This window comes from Microcaecilia unicolor, chromosome 3, assembly GCF_901765095.1.
Source record: "Microcaecilia unicolor chromosome 3, aMicUni1.1, whole genome shotgun sequence".
NCBI lineage: Eukaryota > Metazoa > Chordata > Amphibia > Gymnophiona > Siphonopidae > Microcaecilia > Microcaecilia unicolor.
Window position 1 is genome coordinate 400,798,948 of NC_044033.1, and position 23,716 is coordinate 400,822,663.

The window sequence follows — 23,716 nt, forward strand, 5'->3', positions numbered from 1 at the left end:
CCAGAGGGGGATCACGACCACAGTTGTGGTACTGGCTGTAGGGTCATCTTCTTCATCACACAGGAGCTGAAACGAGAGACAGACAACAACAACACTAGACAACACAAAAGAGACAGAGAGTCTTTGAGTCTTTGGTCTTCATGGGAGGATGGCGACTCTCTGTGCTTGTGCTTCTTCGGGTGGTCCAGGAAGCGAAATCTTGGCGGTGGATCATACGGGCCATTCACTGTAGGCAGGATGCTTCGTTGGGTGCGCTGGTGCAGCTGGGTGGAGACCCAAAGGGTGAATTCCCAGCTTAGGCCAAGGCGGCGTTGAAACAAGGGTGTGTCCACACCCAAGTCTAGATCTTTCAGGTCTCTGGCATGGTCTACTGACGGGAGTGACTCATCTTTACTGAACTCTTTGTTCATCATGCTCAGGAACTCTATCTTTTATGGAGAAGGCTGGTTCATCTCCATCTTTGGTGTTCTGGAACACTGAGCTTCCCAGGTGTTCTCCTAGGTCTGCTGGAGAGACTGTTTTGTAGAGCGTTGGGACAATGCTCTGTTCCTTCTGGGCGGGAGCTTCTTTGGTGGTTAAGTGGTTGGTACATGGCTCGAACAAGGAAGAGCACCTGCTGTCTAGGACATTGGTGTGAAGTACCTTGACATTTGACTTTCTTGTTCGCTTGAGGCAGGCATCGCCTGCTGTTGTCCCACCCAAGTTGAGTGGGTGTGCATAGGGAGCAATGCATGGGCTCTTGCCTGATTCATGGATGTCCAGGGGTTCTGGTTCATCTCTGTCTGGCAAAAGCGAGATCTCAGCATCTGGATTCAAGTACGCAAGCTGGTCGGTGGTGGGCCTCAGGTAAGGGTGATTCCGGGCAGCCTGTAGCGTGGGACTCTCACCCTTGTCATTTGGTATCTGGTCACGTTCAACCTTCGTGAGTGACAGTGGCATGGTGTCGCCATTCGTAGCCTCTATCGCGTAACCGCTTGCTGCTTGCCTTGCAGTCTGTACGGCCTTTGCACAAGTTTTGATGCTGTCTTGGGCGCAGTTTTGGTGGATGTCGAATAGGTCATGGCGCTCTGATCTTGCAAGAGGCCTGTTGCTCTGCTCATCTATGACAACGTACATTTTGGCTGCTTTGTCACGTCGTCCTTCAAGGTGCACTTCGGTCAAGCATGTCTTGGTGCGGCATCTACCTTCGCAGTTTCCTTCACACACCTTCGTGCATCTCAGAGTGGCTTGGAATGTTGGTGCCTTCTCCTCCTCCGTCTCCCCATCATGATTCGATGCGGGGTTAGAACTCAGTTCGGCATCATCTGGGTGTACGGCATAGACGCTCTGGTCATTGCCATGTTCTGTACCCTTGATAGGTACTCTGCCATTTTTGGCAGGATGATCTGAATTCAATTCTTCTACACGTGCGGCTGTTTCCTTTCTCAGCCCATGTAGCATCGTGTGCTTCTCTTGCTTAGGAGTAAGCTTCATACTTGCTATGGCATCCTCGAAATTGGATTTCCCCGTCCTGTGGCGCTCAGGGCGGTCATTGGACTGGGTAAGCTTTGCGCTCCCCAGATCTTTGCTGGTCAGACACTCTGCTGGCTCATCTCTTGCTGTGGCTTTAAGTCGAGCAGCTGACGTCACTGCCAGTTGGTTGGCTTGCGCCTTTCCGACGCCTGATGCGGAGTGTGGCTGTCCAGCTCCCTCTGGTTTAGAGCAAGGGAGTTCAGCCGATATTCTGCTTGAGAGCGACTGCTCCAGTCTCTTTTGCTTCCGCCCTGTGCGAGGGCTCAGACTTTGCGATGAGCGTTCTAGCTCGTTTCCCTTTCGCTTCCGCCCTATGTGAGGGCTCAGACTCTGCGGTGAGCATTCTTGCTCATTTCCCCTTTGCTTCTGCCCTGTGTGAGGGCTCAGACTCTGCGGTGAGCATTCTTGCTCGTGGCTCTCCTGCCCCCAGTCTGCGTGAAGGCTCGGACTCTGCGGTGAGCTTTCTTGCTCATTTCCCCTTTGCTTCTGCCCTATGCGAGGGCTTAGACTCTGTGGTGAGCGTTCTTGCTAGTGTCTCTCCTGCCCCCAGTCTGCATGAAGGCTCAGACTCTGTGGTGAGCATTCTTGCTCGTTTCCACTTTGCTTCTGTCCTATGTGAGGGCTCAGACTCTGCGGTGAGCATTCTTGCTCGTGTCTCTCCTGCCCCCAGTCTGTGTGAAGGCTCAGACTCTGTTGCTGAGATGGAGCGTCTCTGTTAGCGCATCTTTCTGGAGCGAGTGCTAGTGGTAGTGCATCCGTGTGCATGCTTGCGTGTGAGTCACTGTCGTACGAGCTTGCCTCCGTAGTGTGCTCTGCTTTAGGCTCATTCATCTCGGGTGCGTTAAACTCTGACGAAAGTAGATCAGATTCCTCGGTATATGAGGGTTCTTTTGACTCAAGTTGCTTCAATATGCTAGTAGGTGATGGGGTGTGTGCCATCGCATGAGTTTTGGCTCGAGGAGCGTAGTCTTCAGAGGCAAGGCGACTGAGTCGGTTCTTTCCGTGGTTCCAACCCACGGCAGCCTCTAAAACCTTGGCCTTTGCCTCAAGTGCTGCTACCTCTCTCTCTTGTTGGAGTGCTTCCATCATGATGTCCAGCTCGGCAATTTTATATGTAGCCTTAGCATTTCTATGTGCAGCCTCGAACTCTCTATGTGCTGCCTCGGCCTCTAGCGCAGCTCGTTTTAACTTCAGGGCGGTTTCTTGCTCAATGAGGGCCCTCATTTGGAAGGCTGCCTCGCTGGTTTTCGAATGGTTGGAGCAATTTGTTGTACGTGACCTGGAGGATCTTGCGTCATTGTCTACCCCTGCTTTTGCAGCGCTACGTATGCTTTCTTCAACTTCCTCACAGCGCTCGATTAGTTTCTCGCTTTGCTTGATAACCTTCCAGGAATTTCTGGGTTAACTGACAAGTTCTTCTGCCCTTGAACCCTGCGCTGCCCTCTGGCTGTTTCTGTGTGCCTGGTTCAGGGGACACTTCATCTGGTCCTGTCTGTAAGGCATTAAGTTCTGCCATCCTGCACTGGTTTGCTTATTTGTCTTTATTGAGTGAGGGGTCAGCTCTTAGGGTGGAGAGAGCTGTTCAATATGAAGGCTGTGCTGGGACCTACTAGCTGTGGTGGCTTCTCTCTCTGTGCTGGGTCAGGGAGCAGTTTGCTTCTCAAGGTGCTGAAATCAACTGGATCAAGTTTCACTGTTATGTTACTGGACAAAGGAGGAGGGAGAGGGGACTGGAGAGAGTAGCTCTGAGTCAGGGCTGTCGCTTCAAGCAGTAACCTAGCAACAGATTGCTTCCCGCCCTCCTTGCCCAAAGACCTTCAGGGCTCAGATTTCTGAAGCTGGAGGGAGAGGGAATGGGGACCTTCCAAGTGTCCTCAGTGATCACAGAGGTGTGATATTCAAACAAAGAGCTAGCTGCACATTCTTTGGCTCACTCTAATGTCTTGCTTCAAAGTTTCTAATAGATCTGCCACAGCCAGTTTAATTCCTTCTATCTCTTAACTTCTTATGCTTGCTTGAAGGTTAAATGTTCACAGGTTTGTCAACACAAAAACAGTTTTCTTCTCTCTCTGACTTTTTAGCTGCTGGCTTTATTTACTGATGACATAGAAGTGGTGGGGGCTGCTCTCGAGCAAGGAAGAATACTTAGAAACACAATAGAAGGGCACTTAACTCAATCACCCTTAGGAATGCAGGGCTGGCTAGCACAGCTTCTGGTTTGAGTTTAGAACTCCACAATCTTCTGCTTTTTCACAACTAAGTTCTTCTGATAAACGCTTTTAAACTTTAAACAGTCCAATGTTGCTTTCTTTAGCTGCAAGTTCACTTAAATGCATTTCAATTAACATAGGCATTGCAAGCAGTGTCACTGATTTCTTTAAACACAGTGCAGATGGCTGTTTCAAAGGCACATCCTGCTGAGTTTTCTCCAATAGATGTTTAAGTTTTAATTCTGTTTTTTTTACTGTCATGACTCTTGGAGCTTGGTAATTAGAAGCCCCAATATCATGGAGCATAACCCTGGCAAAGCAATCACCTGAAGTCTCTATTATTTTATGAAGCCTCTTTTATTGAATAAATCACAGATAATTTACTCACAGATAGATGTTCAGGATACAGAGACTTCTTAATCTGGAGGCTGTGGGAGGTGGAGATCTGAAGAGAGGTAGTTGTATTGCAGGGGGAGGGGAAGGTAGTTGAACAGGTAAAAATAGTCCAAAGCTGGGTGACTGGAATGTGTGATATCTCATTTGGAAGAAGATATTCACAGGGTAAAAAACCAGGTTCTTTAAAGGGAGTTCTCAGCAGGACAGAGCTGTGTGGAGCCAGATGGTGTTAGCTCCATGTCCCTGGCTATAATGGTGAAAGAAGCCCCGCGTGCCGTGGCTGAAAGGACAAAGAAGTGGTGGGGCTTCACACAGGGAGGAGCAGATAGAGACCAATGGGGACAGAGCCTGCCATCAGATAGCAAGGGGTAGTCCTAGAGATAGGATGGAAAGGTCATACCTGGCTGACCTCTGAGGGCAGATAGTAAGACTGAACAGGAAGACAAAAGAGCCAAGCTTGGCAGAGAGAGAGAGAGAGAGAGAGAGAGAGAGAGAGAGAGGGAGAAGGTCTGAGCAGCCTCACAACCAGTGATAACAGTTCTTACACAGCCAAACAAGTGTGGTTGCACTGCCTGTGAACTACATTACCCACAGTGCATTGCTCATGTATTTTTCCAGTGGGAAACTGCAGCAATGATAGTCCTTGGGACTGAGAATAACAGTAAAGGCATTACACACATTTTAGGATCACGTTATAAACTAGTGCGAGGCTGTCGGAGGACAGAACACTTACCTAACATAATACCTCACCAGCCATGTTGAGTTTCCATCATCTATCTATTTAGGCATCCCCTGTGTCTATCTCCACATTTTTGAATTCACTCACCATTTTTGACTCTACCTCCTCTCCTGGAAGGGTGTTCCAGGTGTTCACTACCCTCTCTGTGAAAAAGTATTTCTTGACGTTACTAGAATTTCTACAATATCTATTTATTATCTAATTTACACAGAATCATTTCAATTTTTAATAGACTAGTAGTTTCTGAATCTATATTAAAAATATGACAATTATGAGTAATTAAAATAGCCATTTCTTTTCTTCCTGTTCTTAACTGTTTATTGATTTAACAGAATAAGCATTAAAATACTAGCAAATAATAACACAAAAAGCGGTGTCATTTTACAGTAAAGTTCCCTAGCCAAGGTTCAAACTCCATTAACATGGAGAAGTGTAAGTGTGGAGTAGTACATGCTTATCAGGCAGACAACTGTCAGTTATCTGGCGTCTCTCAAACTTTTGATAGATTCCAGAGTGTGACAGGATGTATGCATCATGACAGGATTCAGAGAATCCAGGGAATACATGTATTATTTTGCCCTAGGCATTGCAGACTAGCTGCATATTGAAGGAATGAAAGGCCTTTCTTTTGCAGTAGTTTGCCTCCCTCCCTTATAGAAGTGTGTTGGTCACATGGAGTAGAGGAATAGCCTACTGGTTAGAGCAGAAAACCAGGGAAGCTCAGTTCACATCTCATTACAGTTCCTTGTGACCTTGGACAAATTACTTAATACTCCATTACCTCAGATAAGAACAGAAGAACATAAGCACTGACCAACTTTTTAGCACAGCTTAGTACAAGGGCCCCTTAGTCTCCTCACTCACTCAAACGTTAAATATGTTTAAAAGTGTCAGTCCCAGCACAGATTCTTGGGAACCCCACTATGTACTTTTCTTTCTTAAGAATAATGACTATTTAACCCTACTCTCTGTTTTCTATTTTTTTCGGCCAGTTCTTAATTCACAATAGGACACTGCCTTCTATTCCATGACGTTCTAATTTCCTCAGGAGTCACTCATGAAGAACTTTGTCAAATGCCTTCTGAAAATCCAGATACACAATATCAACCAGCTCACCTTTATCCACATGTTTATTCACCCCTTCACAGAAATGTAGCAGATTGGTAAGGCAAGATTTCCCTTGATTAAATCTATGTTTGGCTTTGTTCCATTACTCCATGTCTATATATATGTTAAGTAATTTTGTTCTTTATAATAGACTAACATTTTGTGTGGCTTCAACACCAGGATCATCGATTTATAATTTCCTGGATCACCTCTGGAAACTTAAAAAAACAAAAATTAGCATTACATTGGCCACCCTCGATTTTTAAAGATAATTTAAATATTACTAATAATAGCTCTGCAAATTCATTTTTTAGTTCTACCAGTGCTCTGGGATGTATATCATCTGGCCCAGGAGGTTTGCTACTCTTTAGTTTGTCAAATTGCCCCATTACATCTTCCAGGTTTACAGAGATTTGTTTCAGTTCCTCTATCTCATCACCATTAAAATACAATTTCTGGCATGGATATCTCCCCCACATTTTCCTCAGTGAAGACCAAAGCAAAGAATTCATTTAGGGCTCTGTTTACTAAGCCGCTTTATAGGCGCGTTAGCATCTTTAACACACATTAAACATGTATGTACATTAACCATGTGGGCACCCACAATATCCCTATAGGTACATACATGGTTAGCACATGCGCTAATTATAGCTGTATTAAAAATACTAACGCACCTTAGTAAACAGGGCCCTAAACTATGGCCATGTCTTCTCTGAGTGCCTCTTTTGCCCCTCTATCATCTGGCCTTCTTTATCAGCACTTTGCACTTGACTTGAAAATTCCTTATGCTGTTTCTTACTTTCTTCACAATGTAAATAATCTTGAGAGGAGAAATTGTAATATACCAGAATGTGAACTCCTCTCCAAAACTGGGCTTTAAACTGCATGATATGAGAATGATATAATATATTATACTAGCCGTTGAGCCCGTGAAAACGGGCTACTTTTGGAATGGGGGGGTTTCCGAGCCCCCCCCCCCCCGAGGTTTGCGGCGCCCCGCCTCCACCGGAGTCACCACCGCCGCCGCCCCTCCACCTGGCCCGAGCAGCACTGTAAACTTACATCAGCACGCAGCAGCAGGCACATTAGCAAAGCTGCCGTCAGGGTGGGCTTCCTTCTCTGCCTGTGTCCCGCCCTCGTGTAACGTAACGTCAGTGAGGGCGGGACAAAGGCAGAGAAGGAAGCCTGACGGCAGCTTTGCTGATGTGCCTGCTGCTGCTGCGTGGTGATGTAAGTTCACAGTGCTCGGGCAAGATGGAGGGGCGGCGGCGACTCCGGGGGAGGGGGAGCAGTTCCGACGTCTGCAGCATGCCAGTAGAGACTTCCCTCTCTGTCCCGCTCCCATCATCACGTATTGATGTGGGGGCGGGGCAGAGAGGGAAGTCTCTACTGCGCATTTGAGAGTGAGTACGGTCAATCGCCATTTATATGTTTGATAGAGACCTTCAGCATTTAAAGTAAGCAGAATATTTTATAAATCTGCTTTAAAATGGATTTTATTGTGCCTTTGCATGCTCAGCTTCCAGTGAAATTGGGCAACATCTTGGCGTCCTGGGAGTGCTCTTTTGTGGTGGCAGCAAAACTTATCACATGACATCATAGGTCAAAATATTTTAAGTAGTAATTTTTTTCAAATGATTAGTCCAACAAATGCTGTGCTCAAAAAAGTCACAGTTCAAACGTGGAGGAGCATTTTTGAGAGAACCCTGTTCATCTCACAGCTAATTTTGAACAGAAAAAACATGGGATTTCCTGCTTGAAAATAGGTAAGAAGGATATTCTTGTGCTGAAAAAATCCAAAAAGGAACAGACATTTTCAAAAATGAAATGTCCAAAATATGAAAGCCAAAACACAGACACGAAAATGTCTGTCTGCTATCATTTGTACAAAAATGACTACACAGACATCCCTTTAGAGCAGAGGGGCAGCCTAGTTGTCAGTATAGTGGATTTTAAACAATCCATTATATGCTATTATGAGGCCTCCAGGAACAAATAAAAACCTACTTTATCTTAAGGTACACCACGACAATAGTCATCATGCTTGCAGGTATCTTATAAATTCAGGTGCAGTAGGTATTTCTATGCTTCCAGGAGGGCTCACATATTTGTACAGAAATAAAGGAGTGGGAGTTACACCTGTGTCCCATTGTTCAAAGTCCACCGCACTGACCACTAGGCCACTGCTTACACTTGCATGCTGATCTGTTAGGAATGGTCATAATACCAGAAGCTGTACATAAGTACATAAATATTGCCATACCGGGACAGACCAAAGGTCCATCAAGCCCAGCATTTTTTCCAACAGTGGCCAATCCAGGTCACAAATACCAGGCAAGATCCCAAAAAAGTACAAAACATTTTATGCTGCTTATCTCAGAAATAAACAGTGGAGTTTCCCCAAGTCCATTTTAATAATGGTCTATGGGCTTTTCCTTTAGGAAGCCGTCCAAACCCTTTTTAAACTCCACTAAGCTAACTGTATTTACGACATTTTTTGGCAACAAATTCCAGAGTTTGATTACATGTTGAGTGAAGAAAAATCTTCTCTGATTCATATTAAATTTACTGCTTTGTAGCTTTATCGCATGCCCCCTAGTTCTAGTATTTTTGGAAAGAGTAAACAAAAGATTCACGTCTACCCGTTCCACTTCATGCATTATTTTATAGAACTCTATCATATCTCCCCTCAGCCGTCTCTTCTCCAAGCTGAAGAGCCCTATATGCTTCAGCCTTTCCTCTTAGAGAAGTCGTCCCATCCCCTTTATCATTTTCATCGTACTTCTCTGTACCTTTTCTAATTCCACTATATCCTTTTTGAGATGCGGTGACCAGAATTGAACACAATATTCAAGGGGCGGTCATGCCATGGACCAATACAAAGGCATTATAACATCCTCACTTTTGTTTTCCATTCCTTTCCTAATAATACCTAACATTCTATTTGCTTTCTTAGCTGCCACAGCACACTGAGCAGAGGATTTCAATGTATCATCAACAACGATGCCGAGATCCCTTTCTTGGTCAGTGACTCCTAACGTGGAACAGCTACAGTTCTGGTTCCTCTTTCCCACATGCACCACTTTGCACTTGCTCACATTACTACTACTACTACTACTACTACATATCATTTCTATAGTGCTACTAGACATACGCAGCGCTGTACACTTGAACATGAAGAGACAGTCCCTGCTCGACAGAGCTTACAATCTAATTAGGACAGACAAACAGGACAAACAAGAGATAAGGGAATATTAAAGTGAGGATGATAAAATAAGGGTTCTGAACAAGTGAATAAGGGTTAGGAGTTAAAAGCAGCATCAAAAAGGTGGGGTTTTAGCTTAGATTTAAAGACGGCCAGAGATGGAGCTTGACGTACCGGCTGAGGAAGTCTATTCCAGGTATATGGTGCAGCAAGATAAAAGGAACGGAGTCTGGAGTTAGCAGATAAGAGAGATTCACCCAGTGAACAGAGTTCCTGGGGAAGAATGTAGGGAGAGATGAGAGTGGAGAGGTACTGAGGAGCTGCAGAGTGAATGCACTTATAGGTCAATAAGAGGAGTTTGAACTGTATGCGGAAACAGATAGGAAGCCAGTGAAGTGACTTGAGGAGAGGGCTAATATGAGCATAACGACACTGGTGGAATATTAGTTGTGCAGCAGAATTTTGAACAGATTGAAGAGGAGAAAGATGGATAAGTGGGAGACCTGTGAGAAGCAAGTTGCAATAGTCTAAGCAAGAGGTGATAAGAGTGTGAATGAGGGTTCTGGTAGTGTGCTCAGAAAGGAAAGGGCGAATTTTGGTGATATTATAGAGAAAGAAACGGCAGGTTTTAGATGCTCAGTCTCCCAGTCTCGTAAGCAGTGGCATAGGAAGGGGGGGCGGGAGGGGCGGTCCGCCCGGGTGCACGCGCTGGGGGGGTGTCGGCCCCGCTGGTTCCCTGCTCCCTCTGCCAGGAACAGGTTACTTCCTGTTCCGGGGCAGAGAGAGCAGTGAACCAGCGGAGCCGACGCAGCTCCGAGTGACTTGCACTCGGGGCGGATCGGCCCTCCCGCCCGTCCCCTGCAAGTAAGAATTTGCTCCGGAGGGGGGGTGCACCGCAGAGGGGGGGGGGGGTACGCGCCGTGCTGCACCCAGGGGGGGTGGGTGCGCAGCGGCGACCTGCCCCGGGTGTCAGCCGCTCTCACTACGGCCCTGCTCGTAAGGTCTTAAGTACATAAGCACTGCCACGCTGGGAAAAGACCAAAGATCCATCAAGCCCAGCACTCCGTCTCCGACAGCGGCCAATCCAGGCCCCAAGAACCTGGCAAAAACCCAAAATTTAATAACGATCAATAGACTTTTTCTTCAGGAATCTGTCTAGACTCCCTTTAAACTCACAATGCTCTTCCGATTTAACAATTTTGAATAACTTTGTGTCAACAAATTTAATTACCCCAATAGTTACTCCCATCTCTAGATCATTGATAAATATGTTAAAAAGCAGCGGTCCCAGCACAGACCCCTGAGGAACCCCACTATCTGCCCTTCTCCATTGAGAATACTGACCATTTGACCCTATTCTCTGTTTTCTATCTTTTAACCAGTTTTTAATCCACAATAGGACACTACCTCCCATCTCATGACTCTCCAATTTCTTCTGGAGTCTTTCATGAGGTACTTTGTCAAATACCTTTTGAAAATCCAGATACACAATACCCCCTTCAAAAAACTGTAATTTGGTAAGGCAAGATTTCCCTTCACTAAATCCATGTTGGCTTTGTCCCTTTAATCCATGCTTTTGAATATGCTCTGTAATTTTGTTCTTATAATAGTCTCTACCATTTTGCCCAGCAACAGCGTCTTTAATTTCCCAGATCCCCATCTGGAACCTTTTCTAAATATTGGTGTTACATGGGCTACACTCCAATCTTCTGGTACCACGCTCGATTTTAAAGATAAATTACATATCACTAACAATAGTTCCACCAGTTCATCAATACGCTGGGATGAATACCATCCGGTCCAGGAGATTTGCTACACTTCATTTTGTCAAATTGCCCCATTACATCCACTAGGTTTATAGAGATTTCATTCAGCTTCTCCGACTCATCAGCTTCGAATACCATTTCTGGAACCAGTATCTCTCTCAAATCTTCCTTGGTGAAGACCGAAGCAAAGAATTCATTTAATTTCTCCGCTATGGCTTTGTCTTCCCTGATTGCCCCTTTTACACCTCGGTCATCTAGCAGTCCAACTGATTCTTTTGCCGTCTCTTGCTTTTAATATACCTCCAACACAATCTTTTTTTCAAGTCCATTTTTGCCTTTCTTATCAGCGCTTTGCAATTGACTTGACATTCCTTATGTTGTTTCTTATTATTTTCAGTTGGTTCCTTTTTCCATTTTCTGAAGGATTTTCTTTTAGCTCTTATAGCTTCCTTCACCTCAGTTTTTAATCTGTCTGTCTGTTGTTTGGTTTTCCTCCCTCCTTTTTTAATGCTATAGAAGATGTCTTCTTAGAAGATGTGCTGGTAGCAGTAATACACAGTATTCCCCATGGAAATTTTGCCAGTTGTGGCCAGCATTTTTGCTTGGTTTTCAAAAAAAAAATCAAAATATTGTCTGCATCACTCAAACATTAATAATGGTCCAGTTCATTAACAGACTTCAAATTAGAGAATGACACAGGGACAAAGTTTGTCCGCATCCCCACGGGCTATTTTAAGCACAAATATGTGAGCCCTCCAGGAACATAGAAATACCTGTTGTACCTAAATATATAACCTGCTTATTTTCAAACGAGAAGGCCGGCCATCTTCCGACACAAATTGGGAGATGGCCAGCCTTCTCCTAAAGCCAGCCAAATCGGTATAATCGAAAGCCAATTTTGGCTGGATTCAATTGCTTTCCATCGCAGACTCGGCCAAAGTTCAAGGAGGCGTGTCGGCAGGGTACTGAAGGCGGGACGGTGGCGTGGTTAAGAGATGGCCGGCTTCGGGCGATAATGGAAACAATAAAGCCGGCCCTGACGAGCATTTGGCCGACTTTACTTGGTCCCTTTTTGTTCACCACCAAGTCTCACAAGGTGCCCCAACTGAGCAGATGACCACCGAAGGGAATGGGGGATGACCTCCCCTTACTCCCCCAGTGGTCACCAACCCCCCCTCCCACCCCCAAAAAAATATATATTTTGCCAGCCTCTATGCCCGCCTCAAATGTCATACCCAGCTCCCTGACAGCAGTATGCAACTTCCTGGAGCAGTTTTAGTGGGTGCAGTGCACTTCAGGCAGGCGGATCCAGTCCCATCCCTCCCTACCTGTTACACTTGTGGTGGTAAATGGGAGCCCTCCAAAACCCTCCCAAAACCCACTGTACCCACATGTAGGTGCCCCCCTTCACCCCTAAGGGCTATGGTACTGGTGTACAGTTGTGGGTAGTGGTTTTTTTTGGGGGGGGGGGTTGGGGGCTCAGCACACAAGGTAAGGGAGCTATGTACCTGGGATCAATTTATGAAGTCCACTGCAGTGGCCCCTAGGGTGCCCGGTTGGTGTCCTGGCATGTGAGGACCAATGCACTACAAATGCTGGCTCCTCCCACGACCAAATGCCTTGGATTTGGCTGGGTTTGAGATGGCCGCCATTAGTTTCCATTATCAGTGAAAACCAATGGTGGCCATCTCTAACGCGATCTTTAAGAGATTTGGCCGGCCCCGACCGTATTATCGAAACAAAAGATGGCTGGCCATCTTGTTTCGATAATACAGTCGGGTACGCCGCTTGACGGGGCCGGCGTTAGAGATGGCCAACCCCATTCAATTATGGCCCTCCACGTGATCTGCAAATGTGTAGGGCTATTATAGTTGTGGACCTTTAGGTACAGTAGGTTTTCCCTCCTCCAGGAGGGCTCACAATACAATATGAAGGGGGTTAATTTGGATTTGTACCTGGGCCCCTTTATGTGAATTCCACTGTACTGACCACTAGCTGCCCCTCTGCATGCTGGGATGTCTGTGTAGCCAATTTACCAGACAGAGATCCCTATGGCTTGTTCTTCTATGTTTTTCCCTGGGACATTTTAATTTTGAAAATGGTACTTACAGATGGATGTTTTGAGCCTAACAACATTATGTTACGTTATTTTACAAATGGATGTTTTGAGCATAACAACTTTTTTCTGGTTCAGTTATGGCTGTGAACTAGACGTTTCTTTGAGATGTTTTCGGCAATCGCACTTAGACGTTATATCGAAAATGCCCCTCCACGGGACTGGCGAAAGTGATTGTGCTGAAATGAAGATGCATTTCCCACCCTTTACACTTAGGTGCTTACTTTTCTTTATAAAATAGGCTTTAAGCAGGTGACTTTTTCTGCCTTAAACTAGGTAACCAGTTTTAAAATTACTCTCAGAATATCTTACAGCAAAATAGAATTTCATATAGGTGATCTTACCATTTTCCGCATGTTGCTAGCAGTTGGTGATACTTGTCTTCTTAATGAATTGTGTTCATCTACGACAGCATTTTGATTCTCAGTTAAACTGGTTGACAGGGAACTAAATGGTGATGCATCCTGATAAAAAAAAAAGATTATTCTTTTGAATTTTTGTATGAATTTGCTACTCCTATTATCTCCTAAAGTAATATATTTACTAAAGTGTGGTAAGGTTTTGAAGTTACCCTAGCTGAGATAATATATAACCATTTCTCTGACCTCATATACAACTTTCTTTAAAGTTGGAGTGGAGGAGTAGCCTAGTGGTTAGTGCAGCAGACTTTGATCCGGGGGGGGGGGGGGGGGGGGGGGGAATCACTACAGCTCCTTGTGATGGTGGGCAAGTCACTTAACCTTCCATTGCCCCAGGTACAAAATAAGTGCCTATATATATGTAAACCACTTTGAATGTAGTTGCAAAATACCACAGAAAGGCAGTATATCAAGTCCCATTTCCCTTTAAATCAATCACCTTACTTTCTAATTTTTCATACTTTCTTACCTATCTATATGTTGCTTTACCCTTCACTATCAATTATAATGTTCTATTACGTATTATGTTGACATTGTAAATAGTATACCATGCCATACTTTGTATTGTTTTTTAATATTTTTACTGCTGTAATTGTCTATTGTTCATGTTTGATTTATTCTTACTGTACACCACCTTGAGTGAAAATAAATCCTTATAAATAAATAAATAAATAAATAAATAATATTTATTAGGATTTATTTTATAAATAAATATAGCCAAAATTAATGCACAGTGACTGCAAAACTTCTGCTTTAATGCTGAACACATCTCAGTAGTTTCTTAGTTAACACAGAGGAAATGTTATTGTAAACTGCATGAGAGATAATGCAATGCAGTTAACTACACCTCTTCAGGTGGTGTTAACTGTGCCTCATTATCTGCCATGTTAATTATCTGTGTATGAAACACAGTCTCTGCCCATTCTGTGCCCTATTACTTGTTGACTACTAACTGCACAGTTAGGGCTAGATTCCATAATTCGTTGCTAGAGAATGTGGTAAAGGCAGTTAGCTTAGCGGAGTATAAAAACGGTTTGGATGGCTTTCTAAAGGAAAAGTCCATAGACCATTATTAAATGGACTTTGTTTTGTACTTTTTTGGGATCTTGCCAGGTATTTGTGACCTGGATTAGCCACTGCTGGAGACAGGATGCTGGGCTTGATGGATTATGGTCTTTCCCAGTATGGCAATACTTATGTACTTATGTTCACACACTTAAGCAGAGTCACACATAAATTTAGGCATGACCATTTGCACCAAAGGAAACATGGTGCAAATGACAGTGCTTACATTTATGCACGGTGCACCATTATTCTGAAATTGTGCATGTAAATTGAAGCCACATCCTCATTCTGCCGTGAAATGCCCATGACCCTCCCTTTGCTGTGCCCCTTTTTTTTGATTGTGCGTAAATTTTAGGCGTGAATCATGCACCTAACTTTATGTGCATGGTCCCAATTAAATGTAATTAGTGCTAATAATTGCTTGTTAAAATTCAACTATTGGCACTAATTGGCTTGTTATTCAATTAAATTGCATGTGCTAATCGGGGACACGCCTACATTTGTGTGTGCAATTTTGGTGAGCTTTATAAACTCAGGGGGTTAGTAGGCATTAAAAATTACATAAGTACATAAGTAATGCCACACTGGGAAAAGACCAAGGGTCCATCAAGCCCAGCATCCTGTCCACGACAGCGGCCAATCCAGGCCAAGGGCACCTGGCAAGCTTCCCAAACGTACAAACATTCTATACATGTTATTCCTGGAATTGTGGATTTTTCCCCAAGTCCATTTAGTAGTGGTTTATGGACTTGTCCTTTAGGAAACCGTCTAGCCCCTTTTTAAACTCTGCTAAGCTAACCGCCTTCACCACGTTCTCCGGCAAAGAATTCCAGAGTTTAATTATGCGTTGGGTGAAGAAACATTTTCTCTGATTTGCTTTAAATTTACTACACTGTAGTTTCATCGCATGCTCCCTAGTCCTAGTATTTTTGGAAAGCGTGAACAAATACTTCACATCCACCTGTTCCACTCCACTCAATATTTTATATACCTCTATCATGTCTCTCCTCAGACGTCTCTTCTCCAAGCTGAAAAACCCTACCCTCCTTAGTCTTTCTTCATAGGGAAGTCGTCCCATCTCCGCTATCATTTTAATCGCTCTTCACTGCACCTTTTCCAATTCTACTATATCTTTCTTGAGATACGGTGACCAGAATTGAACACAGTACTCAAGGTGCAGTCGCATCATGGAGCGATACAACGGCATTATAACATCCTTACACCTGTTTTCCATACCTTTCCTAATGATACCCAACATTCTATTCGCTTTCCTAGCCGCAGCAGCACACTGAGCAGAAGGTTTCAGTGTGTTATCGACGACGACACCCAGATCCCTTTCTTGGTCCGTAACTCCTAACGTGGAACCTTGCATGACGTAGCTATAATTCGGGTTCTTTTTTCCCACATGCATCACCTTGCACTTGCTCACATTAAACATCGTCTGCCATTTAGCCGCCCAGTCTCCCAGTCTCGTAAGGTCCTCTTGTAATTTTTCACAATCCTGTCGTGATTTAACGACTTTGAATAACTTTGTGTCATCAGCAAATTTAATTACCTTGCTAGTTACTCCCATCTCTAAATCATTTATAAATATGTTAAAAAGCAGCGGTACTAGCACAGACCCCTGAGGAACCCCACTAACTACCCTTCTCCATTGTGAATACTGCCCATTTAACCCCACTCTCTATTTCCTATCCTTCAACCAGTTTTTAATCCACAATAGGACATTTCCTGCTATCACATGTCCCTCCAATTTCCTCTGTAGCCTTTCATGAGGTACCTTGTCAAACGCCTTTTGAAAATCCAGATACACAATTTCAACCGGCTCCCCTTTGGCCACATGTTTTGTTTATGCCTTCAAAGAATTGAAGTAAATTGGTCAGGCAAGATTTCCCCACACAAAAGCCGTGCTGACTTGGTCTCAGTAATCCATGTCCTCGGATGTGCTCTGTAATTTTGTTTTTGATAATAGTCTCTACCATTTTCCCCAGCACCGACGTTAGACTCACCGGTCTATAATTTCCCGGATCTCCCCTGGAACCTTTTTTAAAAATCGGCGTTACATTAGCCACCCTCCAATCTTCCGGTACCACGCTTGATTTTAAGGATAAATTCCATATCACTAACAGTAGTGTCTCATTAATGTGTCTCATTTATTTTATTTATTTATTGCATTTGTATCCCACATTTTCCCACCTTTTTGCGGGCTCAGTGTGGCTTACAATATGATATGAATGATGGAAGTACAATTTGTTACAACTTGGTAATGGATTACATTGTGAAGAGTTATGCAGAATATAACAATGGATCAAAGCTTTGAAACATTGGAAGGAGACAGCGGGAAGCTAGAAGGGCATTATGTGTGGTATACATATATCTGTGGATGAAGGTATGAGTGAAGTTAGATTACGGGGGTGAGAGTTCAGAAATGGATGTATTGATGCATTAGTGAACAGTGAGTGTGGACTTTATGTGTTTTGCTTCTTTCCGTAGATTTTTTCAAAAAGATGGGTCTTCAGTAGTTTGCAGAAGGAGGTTTGCTCGTGGATCGTTCTCAGGTTGCGCGGCAGTGCATTCCAGTACTGCGTTCCCACGTGAGAAAAGGTTGATGCGTGTAGCGTCTTGTATTTTACGCCCTTGCAATTAGGGAAGTGGAGGTTGAGGAAGGTTCGGGATGATCTTCTAGCGTTTCTGGGTGGTAAGTCTATTAACTCAGACATGTAGGCTGGAGCTTCGCCGTGAATGATTTTGTGGGTTAATGTGCATACTTTAAAAGTAATGCGTTCCTTGAGTGGAAGCCAGTGTAGCTTCTCTCGTAAGGGTTTTGCACTTTCATATTTTGGTTTTCCGAAGATGAGTCTGGCTGCTGTGTTCTGGGCTGTTTGAAGTTTCCTCAGAATTTGCTCTTTGCAACCTGCGTACAGTGAGTTGCAGTAATCCAAATGACTGAGTACTAGGGATTGCACTAGGCTACGAAAGACGGATCTTGGGAAGAATGGTCTTATTCTTTTCAGTTTCCACATACAGTAGAACATCTTTTTGGTTGTATTGTTTGCATGAGTTTTGAGTGTTAAGTGGCGGTCGATAGTGACTCCAAGGATTTTTAGCGTTTCTGAGATTGGAAGGTTTAGTTTTGGTGTGTTTATAGTGATAAATTCATTCGTGTTGTATTGGGAGGTGAGTATCAGGCATTGAGTTTTTTCTGCATTTAATTTCAGACGAAATGCATCTGCCCATGTGTTCATGATGTGTAGACTTTGATTGATTTCGTTGTGGATTTCTTTGATGTCTTGCTTGAAAGGGATGTATATTGTTACATCATCGGCATAAATATATGGATTGAGGTTGTGGTTTGATAGGAGTTTTGCCAAAGGGATCATCATTAGGTTGAAAATGGTTGGTGAGAGGGGTGATCCTTGTGGTACTCCACATTCAGGTGTCCATGCAGTAGATGTGGTTGAATTTGATGTAACTTGATATGAACGCTGGGTTAGGAACCCCTTGAACCAGTTCAGGACATTTCCTCCTATGCCGAAATATTCAAGTATGTGTAATAGGATTCCGTGGTCAACCATATCGAAGGCACTTGACATGTCGAATTGTAGGAGGAGTATATTGTTACCAGTAGCTATTATTTGTTTAAATTTAGTCATAAGGGTGACTAATACCGTTTCTGTGCTGTGATTTGATCGGAATCCTGATTGGGCATCATGCAGTATTGAGTGCTTGTTTAGATAGTTTGTGAGTTGTTTCGTTACCATTCCTTCAGTTATTTTGGTTATTAGTGGTATGGATGCTACTGGCCTGTAGTTGGTTATTTCGCTCATGCTTTTCTTTGTATCTTTAGGAATTGGAGTGAGTAATATTTTTCCTTTTTCTTTTGGGAAGAGTCCGTTTTGTAGCATGAAGTTTACGTGGTTCATTAGGTCTACTATGAATTGTTGAGAAGCAGAGTTCATGAGGTTATTTGGGCAAATGTCTAGTTTGCAATGGGATTTGGCATATTTTTTAAGTGTTTTAGAGATGAGGTCTTCTGATAGTAATTCGAATTCAGTCCAGGTTCTGTCTGCTGGATATGTTCCTTCTTCTGGATCTAGACAATCTAGAATTGTGGCGTATTCAATAGGGCTAGTGGGTATTTTGAGTCGTAATTGTATGATTTTCTCCTTGAAGTATTTTGCAAGGTTGTCCACATCTGGTATGTCTTTGCCGTTGTGACTGGTGTGGTGTCTAACAGTTTATTCACAAGGTTGAAGAGTTTATGTGTGTCTTTGTAGTTTGGTCCTATTATTGTTTTGCAATGTAGTCTTTTAGTCTGTTTTATGGTATATTTGTATTTTCTCCGAAGTAGTTTCCAGGCGCTCAGTGTTTGTTCATCTCTCTTTTTGTTCCATGCGTGTTCTAGTTTCCTGACTTGTGTTTTAAGTTTTTTCAGCTCTTCAGTGAACCATGGATTTGATTTTTTCCTGTGCGATGTTCTAGTTTGGAATGGGGCGATTTTGTCTAGTGTTGTTGTACATAAGTCGTCCCATTCTTGGAGGAATTGGATGGTGTCAGCATTTGTTGACCATTCGTTCTGGTAGATCTGTTGCCAGAATGTTGTGGGGTCTATTATTCCTCTCGTTTTGTATGTTGTTCGCTCATGTTTATTGGTTGTGTTTATGTGTGTTTTTCGCCAGCAGAGAGAGACATTTGCTTTGTGGTGGTCTGACCATAATGTAGGTGTCCATTGTGTGTCGGTGAGTATGATTGTTGAGTCCGGTTCGAATTTGCTTGTTATGATATCGAGTGTGTGTCCTTTTTTGTGTGTTGGTTGCATGTTGGGTGCTTGAAGATCCCAGAGTTTTAAGAATTCTTTGCATTCTCATGTGCTTGGTGAGGTGTCATCTTCCAGGTGTAGGTTAATGTCTCCTATTATAAGGATGTTTGAGGTAGATACACAGGAGTTCGAGATGAAGTCCATGAGTAGTGTTTGGGAGTCTTTCCATTTTCCTGGTGGTCTGTAGAATAGGATAGTGTTAAGGTGTCCTATTAGGTTTGGGTGATTAATTCTTGTCGATGCAATTTCGAGTTGTGGTGAGGTGGATTCACCCGTGATTGTGATGGTAAATTCAGGTTTGTAAATTATGGCTATTCTGCCTCCTCTTTTTCCAATTCTAGTCCAGTGGGTGACTTTGTATTCTGGTGGGCATGTTTCTAAGATGGCGGGGTCTGTGGGGCTATAGAACCAGGTTTCTGTGATAAATAGAAGGTCTAGATTATCTGTGGTGATCCAGTCTAGTATGTCTACTGAGTTTCTTACTGCTGATCTTGCATTGATGTATCCTAGTTGGATTGAGTGGTATGGTTCCGCGGGGAGGTTCGATGTGTTTATTTTTATTAGTTGTCTGTTTCTTCGGGGGTTGAATTTGTTATTGTTGTTTTCTTCTTTTTGTTGGTGATGTTCGTATCCGGAGATTTTTCCTTTTGGTTGGTTATTGTGTCTTTGGATTGATGAGTTGCTGATAGGTTGTACATAGGGTTGGTGTATTGTGTGTGAGTTATTATGGATGTTCTTTGAGGTGGGCATTGTGTGTGTGTGAGTGCTGTGTGATTTGTGATTTATGGGGTTGTTGTTATCTGGGTTGTGGGTTGTGTTTGCGTGTAGGAGTAGGGTGAGACAATGGATGATTAGGAGTGTTTTGTTGGTATTCATATCTATGTTTGAGGCGCTGTTACAAACATTTAGCTAGTCTACATTCAAAGTGAGGCAAAGCTTACATTGCATATGTCTTGGCAATTCAAAGCGAGGCAGAGTTTACATTTGCATTTAAGCTTGGCTACAATTCAAAGCGAGGCAAAGCTTACATTTGCATTTAGCTTGGCAACAATTCAAAGCTTGGCAACAATTCAAAGCGAGGCAAGTCTAATGGCTGTGCAACAACGGAATAATATGAAAAACAGTATTTACCAAATGTTTGAAGGAAGAATTGCAAAGTTAGCAAGCAGAGTCATAGGCAGCTTAGCACAACGGCAGCAAAATAATATGAAATACAATTTTTAGTTTGTGTTTGGAGGCCGAATTGCAGAAGTTAGTAGGCTAAGTCATAGGCAGTCATAATATGAAAAGCGATACTTAGCATGTGTTTGAAGGCAGAATTGGAAAAGTAGCAGGTAGAGTCATAGGCAACTTAGCAACAGCAGCAGCATAATAATATGAAAAACAGATGGGTTTTTTCCCTTCTTACATCTGCACGTCGTTCACTCTGTTGTCAATCGTAGTGCGTTAAGGATTGGGTTGATTCGGGCATCTCGGTTCCACGCGGCCCTCGGGTCAATCTATTGGTGCTTGGGCTCAACGCGCGGTTCTTGCGAGATCTGGCGGTCCGCTTGTCCTCCGTTGGGTTGATTCGCTGACTCTGTCTTTGTAGTGCACCTTCTCCTGTGCCAGTGCGCAATCGGTGCTCCGGTCCTCCTCGCCTGCGTGTCGGATGTCTCTCCTGTCTTCTGCTTGCGCGCGTGATTCAGCATTCTAGGGCCTACTCCACGCGGCAGCCTCGGAACACGTTCGTGGTCTAATTTCAGGACCGGCTCCACGTGGCAAGCTCGGGCCAGATCACGGCACTCCAGGTCCAGCTTCGCAAGGTATGCTCGGACCCGGATGCCGTTCGTCCTCGGGCTCTGTTTCCTCTAGGGACCCAGATCGTCGGTGGTAGATGGTCCGCGGCTTGGCAAAGCCCAGCTGACTCACCTCTCAGACTGCTGGGCCTGTCACGGACCGGTCGGTGCCGCGGCACAGCGGCGATCCGGATCACTCGGTGGGTCTGCTGTTTTCAGGTCTCACAGCTTGTCACTCAGGTCTCCGTTGGCAGTGACCAGCCGTGGGTGGACGGGCCTCGTGGTGCGGACAGTCCCGTCCAAGGCTCGCCGCTTGTTCTTGGATCTCTGGGCCCAGATGGCTTTCAGCTGATCCAGCAGGCTTTAGCTCCAGTCCCGAGCCCTCCTGGTCCGTTCCGGTCCAGGTAGGGATGGCCTAGGTGGGTCTCTTCACTCGGGACTTCTGGAGCTCGCCTTCCGAGGTCTTTACTTGTCGGCCATCTTGCGCTTACATATAGTTATATACATATAGTTAACACATTGTCAATGCTAACAAGACATCTTAGAAAATAGTGTCACCCCCCTTCCCCCAACAGCACCAGAATATTTGAAAAAATGAGCAATTCACAGTTGTATAGGTTCACTTGGAACTTTTGTTTCAGAACTACAAATAATTTCAAAGTGCTTCAAAGTGTTCAAGATATATTTTGACTGTTTCATCTAAAATAAAAGAAATACACTTAAATTATCAGATCAGATAAAGACCTGAAGGCATCTGGTTTGCTCATTTTTACTTCTTAGTGAGATTCTCTGCACCCTATTTGATTTCCAACTTTGCTCTTCTTCCACACCTGTGGAGAATAATTTTATAATAGGCCACCTAGGGAAGAAGCGCAAGTAGATGCCTATTTTACAGTTATCCTATAAAGGCAACATAGCACCTAAGAGTCTTTATAAAATAACTACAGAAAGGGCCAGATTCTATAAGTCTAAGTGCTTTGAAAACATGCCTCTTGGTGACTTTGCCCATTCTCCCCCACATTCTATAAATGGTGACTAAATGTGCCCACGCAAATCTGCATGGGTAGCCAATTTGCGGCCATAACTTAATTGTTTTAACAAGCTAATCAATGCTGATAATTTGCCATTAGCAAGCAATTACCAGCACTAATTGGCAGTAATTAAAATGCATTCACATAACTTTCTAAGCGACCCTCAGGGTTTGTTGTGGATTATATTAAAAACTCCACTGCTCGCAGAGAAAAAAAAATGATATGTCAGCTATTGCAAAACGCTAAGAAAGATAGACGCTCAAAATCCAAGTAGCTCCAGCAAAGCGTCACTAGTAAGGAACTACAACCTGGGCATGGCATTTCCAGCACTAGTAAAAAATATTTTTAAAATATTTCCAGAGGGGATTACCGGGCCATAATCGGGCAATGGGTGGCGGTAAGTACTTCACCCCCCCTCCCCCCGCATAAACCAAAATCCAAGTTGCTCCAGTTATTTGGATTTTGAGTGTCTATCTTTCTCAGTGTTTTGCAACAGCTGACGTTTCATTTTTTTCTCTGCAAGCAGTGGAGTTTTTGATGTAATCCACAACGACCCTTGAGGAAGGCTTTTGTGCCGAAATATGGCCTGTGTAGGGTCACTTGGGTTCCCTTCTTACTCCATTGTAGGTTATGATTTGTGGCAAATAAACTTTATGGAAGCTCTCACTTTCAGTTTGCCTGTATCTTTTGAACCTCATTCTCCTTCTACCTCTTTGTTGCGCTTTGGCTTTCTGTGGAAGTTACTCGGACCCTACCTTTTTGCTTGAAAAAAGACATGACCATGTGGTAAGATTGCTTTTACTGCGTGACCATTTTGGGGAGGGGGAAGCAATTACCACCACCCTTTGCCCGATTACCACCCGGTAACCCCCATATGGAAACATTTTTTGAATATTTCTGCTAGCGCTGGAAATGCCATGCTCTGGGGGTAAAACTACTACTGGAACCTCTGTTGGGTCAGCGGTAGCTCCAGAGTGGCATGTGCTAAGCTCACTTTGGGCTTACCGCTGCTTAGTAAAAGGGTCCCTTAACCTTCTGTTACCCCAAATAAATACCTGTATATAGTATGTAAACCACTTGATTGTAACAATAGAAAGGTGGTATATCAAATCCCATCGTCTTTCCCATACTACTGGAGTAATTAAGTGTGTCAATTAACTTCAAAACATCATGTACAAATTTGCAGGTATAAATTCATTACAAATGTCATCTTTTTTTCAATACTATCTTGCATTTCTAACTCTATATTTTCTGGAAATGGGTTTATAATCTGTAAAGCCTTTTCCTGAAAATAATGAGCAAACCCATGAAATTACTACTACTACTACTATTTAGCATTTCTATAGCGCTACAAGGCGCACGCAGCGCTGCACAAACATAGAAGAAAGACAGTCCCTGCTCAAAGAGCTTACAATCTAATAGACAAAAAAATAAAGTAAGCAAATCAAATCAATTAATGTGTACAGGAAGGAGGAGAGGAGGGTAGGTGGAGGCGAGTGGTTACAAGTGGATACGAGTCAAAAGCAATGTTAAAGAGGTGGGCTTTCAGTCTA

General features: G+C 43.7%; 1 protein-coding gene across 1 annotated transcript in view; it reads right to left on the reverse strand.

Moving 5' to 3' along the window:
• The window catches only part of LOC115464776 (cysteine-rich venom protein TEL1-like), an 81,211-nt gene that overhangs the window by 36,516 nt on the left and 20,979 nt on the right, over positions 1 to 23,716 (reverse strand). Inside the window, exon 3 of the mRNA XM_030195130.1 lies at positions 13,396 to 13,515. Coding sequence (XP_030050990.1) covers positions 13,396 to 13,515 — 120 coding nt within the window. The remainder of the gene's footprint in view (positions 1 to 13,395; positions 13,516 to 23,716) is intronic.